General features: G+C 57.6%; 1 protein-coding gene across 13 annotated transcripts in view; it reads left to right on the top strand.

Annotated features, from left to right (window-relative positions):
* Positions 1–7,691, top strand: part of B3GNTL1 (UDP-GlcNAc:betaGal beta-1,3-N-acetylglucosaminyltransferase like 1) — a 127,379-nt gene that overhangs the window by 106,492 nt on the left and 13,196 nt on the right. For all 13 annotated transcript variants that reach the window (XR_002726734.1, XM_023194090.1, XM_023194089.1 and 10 more), the window contains 4 exons: positions 1,324–1,448; positions 5,062–5,197; positions 5,307–5,375; positions 5,755–5,829. Coding sequence is in view for 12 of the 13 variants with exons in the window: in XM_023194090.1 (XP_023049858.1) it covers positions 1,324–1,448; positions 5,062–5,197; positions 5,307–5,375; positions 5,755–5,829 (405 nt within the window). In the remaining variant the exon portion in view is untranslated. The remainder of the gene's footprint in view (positions 1–1,323; positions 1,449–5,061; positions 5,198–5,306; positions 5,376–5,754; positions 5,830–7,691) is intronic.

Genomic DNA, 7,691 nt, shown 5'->3' with positions numbered 1-7,691 from the left:
GCCTCACCCTGAATCACCCGTGTGAGGGTCCGTGTCCACCGGCACCCGCGGGAGCCCCCACCCTAAATCACCCGTGTGAGGTAGCACGTGGGCTTCTGTGATTCCTTTGTCTTTATCTTATGGTGGATAAACTTTTAGCAGAGCTGTACACATGATGTTGAGGCCGGTTCTTTGACTCAGCATCTTCTTACAAATCTTCCCACGCCATCGTGGTTTCCGTACAAGGGATGCCCTGCAGAGGTGGAGGTTAGATAGTGCGTTTCTGTTGGGCGCGGAAGCGTGGCACTGCCTGTCTGTCCTGGGAGCAAACGGGCCAGCAGTCGGGCCGTGATGTTTTGAGGCCTTTACTGAACTGCACTTGAAGTTTGAGTGTCAGCCAAGGAGAGAAGAGGCCGGACTTGGTAACAGACTGGCTCTGCTGCTAGGCTCTCAGAAAACCCACCCTTTCCTGGAGCATAGGTGCCCCTGGGCAGGTGACCCAGGTGAGAACCACGAGACCAGACTCCACGCCCTGCTCCTCCCCCCGTTTTATGTTTGAATTTAAGGAAACAACAGGGGCCCAGCTCTGCACAAGGCCCAGAGCCGGCCCCAGACGGACCCACGGCTCAGCCACAGCCCTGGGCTGGGGACAGGTCTGCCCAGGAGAGGAGCAAGCAGAGGGCAGGGGCCACTGGGATGATGGGCCGGGGGAAGGAGGGCCCAGGTTCTCACAGGACAGAAAAGTCTGGTGGGAATGCCAGCAGAATGTTCCAGAGTGGAGGTGTTCGTGGATCAGCCCTGTGGGCTGAGGTTCAAGTTTCTGAGCGTGGACAAGTGAGCGGGGCTGGCACAGGCCCTGGGCTGCCTCCCCACTGCTGGGCTCCCCTGCGTGCAGCCCCTCGCGCCCACCCAGCACCACCGCTCTGCCCACAGTCGGCACTTGGAGTCCCTTGAGCTTCTGGGGCCGCAGCCACTGGCAGGAAAGGGCAGGGACAGAGACTGGACAAGCCGTCCAGGAGCTGCAGCTGCAAGACCCTGACCCACCCAGCCCCTTTCCTCGGCTGCCTGTCGTCCACTTTGCCCTGAGACCTTTGCTGCCCAAAATGGAATTTGGGGCACAACCGAGAACCAGCCCACCCTCCCTTCCCCTCTTTCCCGCCTGTTGAGAAGCTCAGTTGCTCACTCTGTTGGGGTCGCCGCCTCACGTCCCTGTTGAGCCTCTAAACTGGTTTCTTTGCAACAAAAGCCTTTCCACCAGTTCCTGGTTGGCCAGCTGAGCACAGGTGCATCTGGGGCAGGCACACGTTTCCGGGCCCTGGTGATGCCTCTGCTCCCGCCCTGCAGGGCGTCCCGGAGGACCTGTTGTTCTTCTACGAGCACCTCAGGAAGGGCGGCGGCGTCATCCGCGTGGACCAGAGTCTCCTGCTGTACCGATACCACCCGCGGGCAGCCACGCACTCCGTCCTTGAGTAAGTCGGCCCCGCCCGGCCGGGACACCCCGGAGGCCAGGAACGGGGAGGCACCCAAGATCGGGGCCGGGGTTGGTGGGGCTGACCCCGGAGGCCGTGATCAGGCTCTGCCTTGAGACCCAGGGTCTGGTGGGACACGGGGAAACAGCACATCCCGAGGGTCGGGGGCTCGGGGTCTACAAACGGGCGTTTCCCAAGGGTGCCAAGGGTGAAGGCAGACGTCCTCCCCTAGTTCCCAGAGGTGAAACGGCCATGCACTGGGTCATTTGAAACCCTGTGCTCCCTTTAACCCAGCGGGAGTCTCATGAGTGGGGTCCAGCTGGGACCACAGGCCTGGGGGTCACGGCTGCTGTGGAGGGTGGCGGATTCCACTCGGCCAGGGAATCCCAGTGCCCAGTGAGGACAAGCTCAGTGCTGCAGGGCCCGGCTCCCTCTCCCGCCTCACTGTCAGGCGCGGCCACGTGGGCCTCTACAGCTCACAGGCTCCTAACTCCAAAGTCTATGGCTCCAGATGGTCTGGGGGTGCCGCGTGGCTACATTGGAGCCATGGCAGGGGTGAGGCAAATCAGGGTGAAGCGATGTGCATCTGAAATTCCTTCCTTAGATCCGGGCGGGACAATTCCTTCCTTAGAACTGGGCAGACAGTTCCCTCCTTAGAACTGTGAGAACAATTCCTTCCTTAGATCTGGGCAGGATGGTTCCTTCCTTAGAACTCTGCAGAACACAGAGGTCTCGGCCACCTGCCTGCCGCGTGCCACAGCGTTAAGTTGGAATGCAGGCCACCATCTGGGACTTGTGTCTCGGCCCCTGCAGATACTCAGGGCCCCCGGAGTCTCAAGACCCCAGCTAAGGTCATGTGTGGGTGTGGGAGCCGCGAAGGTCCCGGGCCTACGGTGACAGGGTTGAGACTCTCGGCAAGATCCCAGCTCCCCAGGGGGATAAGGTCCAAGGTCACTGGTGGGGCTGGGGTGTAGGCAGGAGGGTCACGAGCTTCCCCACTGGGGGCATCATCCTCACTCCCACATGTTGGGGCCACCCACATCCACACCCGTCTTCCTTCTCCCGCGTCCACACTCCTCTTCCTTCTCATGCCCACTGGCACCGTGGCTGCCTCCTCGTGCTGTGACGTGTCCCTGAAACTTCAGCTCCTTTGCAACATTTCCAGAAATGCTGACTTGTGCTTTTGGGAAAAACTGGGTTTCCACCTTTCCCAGTGCTAAGGCGGGGCCACAGCTTCCTCTGAGGATGTAGAAAGAAAGGCACAGGGGGCCCTGGGGAGCCTGTTCTCCCTGATTAAATAAGAACTTTTTTAAATGTGAAAAATGAAGATGAACCAAATACAGATGTTTCATCATGGCTGCTCCTAAATTTTATCTTCCTATGATGGGCCAACCTTTTCAGACCAGAGACCCCTAGGAAAGCCCAGGAGACAAGGGGCCGTCAAGGAGGCCGGTGTCAGAGGCTCCGCCAACCTCGCGTGCCACCCATGGCTGCAGAGGCCGGCTGCTTCCTTCTGGAGCCTGACTGCTTTCCTCTCTCATGAACCCCATGGGGCTCCTGAGCTGATGTCGGTGGATGAGGATCAGGCTCGTCCCCCTAGAGACACCCAGCAGACCGGGGCTGCTGCGGACAAGATGGCAAAACCCGGTGAGGCTGCGTCACCTGGTGGGCGAGTCCCCGCAGTTGTCTGCAGGAGCTGTGCTCACCCAGGTTGATGCCCACTCACACACACACATACACACTGCACATGCACACACCACACGCACACACACAGCATGCACACAGCCACACAGTACACACAGGCATGTGTGCTCACTGCATACATGTACTCACACTGCATACACCGGTCCTCACTGCACACACGTGTACACATGCATGTACACACAGCCACACAGTACATACAGGCATGTACTCTGACCACCTGCACACACTGTACACATGTGCTCATGTACACACACATGCACTCACTACACGCATGCACAGTGTGCACACCCCGTACACCCCACACACTGTGCACCCCGTACACCCCACACAGTGCACACACCCTGTACACCCCACACACTGTGCACACACCCTGTACACCCCATACACTGTGCACACCCCGTACACCCCACACACTGCACACCCCATACACCCCACACAGTGCACACACCCCGTACACCCCACACAGTGCACACCCCGTACACCCCACACAGTGCACACCCCGTACACCCCACACACTGCGCACCCCGTACGCCCCACACACTGTGCACACACCCCGTACGCCCCACACACTGTGCACACACCCCGTACACCCCACACAGTGCGCGCACACACATGCTTCGGTGTCGTCAAGTCACTGACTGGGACACGCATCTCCCTGTGTCCCAGGCGGGGTCGGGACTATTGAGGTGGCTGCAGAGGGTGGGAAGGAAAAGGTGGTGGACTCCAGGAGGACATCCCTGACCATGCCTAAGCCCTGCAGCTCCCTGAGCTGACAGAGGGGACCCCATGTCCCTCCATCCCATTGCCTGTGGGGGTCCTGCTGCAAACAGGGGGTGCCACAGGGTTGGGGAGGAGTCCAGAGTTTATCCTGGGAGGTGGAGGCAGCAGCAGAATCGTAGAATGGATGAATCCTGCCCCGATCCTGAGGCTGAACCCACAAGGGCCCCGCTCAGGGGAGGCCCGTCACCAGCCAGTGTTCTGTCCGAGACCCAGGGAGGCATGGCCCAGACCCCGTCCCAGAGGAGGCTCCCACGGACACAGCTCCCTTGACAGAGAGCAGAGGGCATCCCAGGACTCGGCCAGGGCAGGGTCTGCCGGGCACAGGGATTCAGCGTGGCTGCCTCGCAGCAGCTGGGGAGGACGGTGTCTGGGACATACCCCAGGCCGTTCTGGCCCCGTTGGCCTCTGCATTCCCAAGCCCTCCAGCCCCTCCAGCTCCTGGGCCTTTGAGACAGGGTCGGCCCAGGCAGCCCCAGGAGCAGGCTCAAGGGAGAGGTGCCCACAGGCAGGCAGCTGACAGCGATGGGGGCATGTTGGGAGGGGCTGGGGCGGGAGGAGAGAGGTTGGGATGGGAAGGGCCCAGGCAGTGATGGGGCAGAGCAGCAGGTCCTAGGAAGGAGCCTGCTCCCGGGACAGCAACCTGGGGTCTGCTTGTCACAGCAGAGGCAGAAAGAACAGAGACCAGGATCCCAGGGGAGTGACAGGGTTTGGGGCAGTGACCCTGAGGCAGAAGATCATGTCTAAGTCTGAATGCTGTGATTTTATGGGATGGTCGCATGTGCCCTTATGGACAAAGGTTTCTCTGGGAAACTGACTTGGGTCAAGTCCAGTTCTCTGCGTCCTACAGAAATTCTGCCTTCCAGAACCTTCTAGATTCTTAAGTGACAGCTTCTCGTCTGTCCCCACCTGTTGGGGTCTGACGGAAGGGGCGAGTCCCCCACCTAGGCCTGTGGCTACATCCAGCTGGGGCAGGTGGCCTGACTGTAGGACAGCCAGTCTCTCTTAGGCATTGGGCCCGGTGTCCACCCCACTGGTGGCGTGAGTGGAGCACACATCATGCGCCTGTATGTTGGCATCTGTGTGCATCTCTGGGGCCCCGGCCTGCCTGTCACCCGCTTCTCCATTGCAGGTCGACCATCTGGGCCCACCGCGTCCGCTTCCTGGAAGAGCAGGCCCTGCCCCGCTGGGCAGCCTTCACCATCTGGAACGCCGGCAAGCAGGGGCGCCGGCTGTACCGCAGCTTGACCGCCGCCAGCCAGCGCAAGGTGGGCACCCTGCCACCCTCCAACACTGCCTGCCCCGCCCCCATACTGTCCCACAGCACAGGCCCCAGCCTCGGCCTGTCCAGAGCTGCCCTTCTGTGCTTGTCCCCAGGTGGTGGCATTCTGTGACGTGGACGAGAACAAGATCAGGAAAGGCTTCTATTGCCACGAGGACTCTCAGGTGTGCAGGGCTGCACGGAATCACCCTTGGGGTCACCCACCTGCTCCAGGGCTGAGGGAGAGCTGCCCGGAGCCTTCCCCCTTGGCAGAGTCCACCTGGGCTGTGCTGGCTCCTCGGGGCCTGCAGGGAGCCCAGCCCCCATCCCCTGGGGGAGAACCCTGCTGCCCCTCGTGGGTCTGGGCCTTGGGGTAGCCCACCCTGGTCCGTTCTGCAGTCAGGTGTTAAGCAGGGGTGGTGGGGGTTGGGGTCCTGCCCTGAATGGCTGCCGCCCAAGCCCTGGCTCCTGTGTGAGGCAACTCAGTGGCTGTGTGCACCCTGAGGGCGTCTCTCCTGGGAAGAGCCGAGCCCGGGCAGGACTGATGGCCACTCTCACCCTCAGGAAAGACCCAAGCCCCAAATACCCATCCTGCACTTCCGAGCCGCCCGGCCACCCTTCGTCATCTGCGTGAAGCTGGTGAGTGTGGGGCCCTTGGCCGTGGGGGGCTTCCGGGTCTCGGGCTCTGCCACGTGGACAGCCTGCCCTGCCATGCGGTGACTGTGTGGCCTGGGATGAGAACCCAGCCGATGGTGGGCATGGGGACAGGCTGTCCACGACGGCACCACAGACCGGGCTGTGAGGTGGTGGCCGCTGCCCTGGGGTCAGGAGGCAGCTGGAGGGTGGCCTGCATGGGTATGAAGGGGGTAGATTCCGGTCTCTCTTCTGTCTTTAAACACCTGTAAAACCAACATCTGTTAGAAACTTGCAAAGCACGAGACCCTACGGTGCCATGTCTGAGGGGCCAAGGCCAGGACCTTCAGCTCCCGTGGACTGAGGTGGCCGCACCGGGGGTGTCCGAAGCCCCTGAGTGCGAATGACCCTTGCCTGGGGTGGGCAGGTGACAGGTACCTCGGGCTCCAAATGCAGCCTTTTTCCCCAAGCGTGGGGAGTCCAGTTGGCTGCAGGGGGCTGAGGTGAGTAGTTTTTTTTTAAATTTTACTTTTAAGTTCCGGGATACATGTGCTGAACATGCAGGTTTGTTACATAGGGTTACCACATTGTGCCAGGGTGGTTTGCTGCACCTGTCAACCTGCCATGTAGGTTTTAAGCTCCGCCTGCATTAGGTATTTGTCCTAATGCTCTCCCTCCCCTTGCCCCCCACCCCCCAACAGGACCCGTTGTGTGATATCCCCATGTCCACGTGTTCTCATTGTTCAGTTCCCACTTACAAGTGAGAACATGCAGTGTTTGGTTTTCTGTTCCTGTGTTAGTTTGCTGAGGACGATGGTTTCCAGCTTCATCCATGTCCCTGCAAAGGACATGAACTCATTCCTTTTTATGGCTGCATACTGTTTCGTGGTATGTATGTGCCATATTTTGTTTATCCAGTGTATCATGGATGGGCGTTTGGGTTGATTCCATGTCTTTGCTATTGTGAATAGTGCTGCAGTAAATATACACGTGCATGTATCTTTATAATAGAATGATTTATGTTCTTTTGGGTATATACCAATAATGGTATGGCTGGGTCAAATGGCATTTCTGGTTCTAGATCCTTGAGGAATCGACACTGTCTTCCACAATGGTTGAACCAATTTACATTCCCACCAACAGTGTAAAAGCGTTCCTACTTCTCCACAGCCTTGCCAGCATCTGTTCTTTATTTTTTAAAAATCGCCATTCTGACTGGCGTGAGACGGTGTCTCATCATGGTTTTGATTTGCATTTCTCTAATGACCAGTGATATCTCATTGTGGTTTTGATTTGCATTTCTCTAACAACCAGTGATATCGCATTGTGGTTTTGATTTGCATTTCTCTTAACGAACAGTGATGAGCTTTTTTTCATGTTTCTTGAACATATGTCTTCTTTTGAGAAGTCTGTTCATGTCCTTTGCCCACTTTTGGATGAGGTTGTTTTTTTCTTGTAAATTTAAGTTCCTTGTAGATTCTGTGTATTAGACCTTTGTCAGATGGACAGATTGCAAAAATTGTCTCTCGTTCCATTCCTGTCACTCTGATGATAGTTTCTGTTGCTGAGCAGAAGCTCTTTAGTTTAATTAGATCCCATTTGTCAATTTTGGCTTTTGTTGCCATTGCTTTTGTTGTTTTAGTCATGAAGTCTTTGCCTATGCCTACGTCCTGAATGGTATTGCCTAGGTTTTCGTGTAGGGTATTTACGGTTTTAGGTTTTAGGTTTAAGTCTTTAATCCATCTTGAGTTAATTTTTGCATAAGGTGTAAGGAAGGGGTCCAGTTTCTGTTTTCTGCATATGGCTAGCCAGTTTTCCCAGCACCATTTATTAAATAGGGAATCCTTTCCCCATTGCTTGTTTTTGTT

Source organism: Piliocolobus tephrosceles, chromosome 16 (assembly GCF_002776525.5).
Source record: "Piliocolobus tephrosceles isolate RC106 chromosome 16, ASM277652v3, whole genome shotgun sequence".
NCBI classification, from domain to species: domain Eukaryota; kingdom Metazoa; phylum Chordata; class Mammalia; order Primates; family Cercopithecidae; genus Piliocolobus; species Piliocolobus tephrosceles.
Note: the sequence above shows the minus strand (reverse complement) of the source record. Positions and strands in the feature narration are given on the sequence as shown.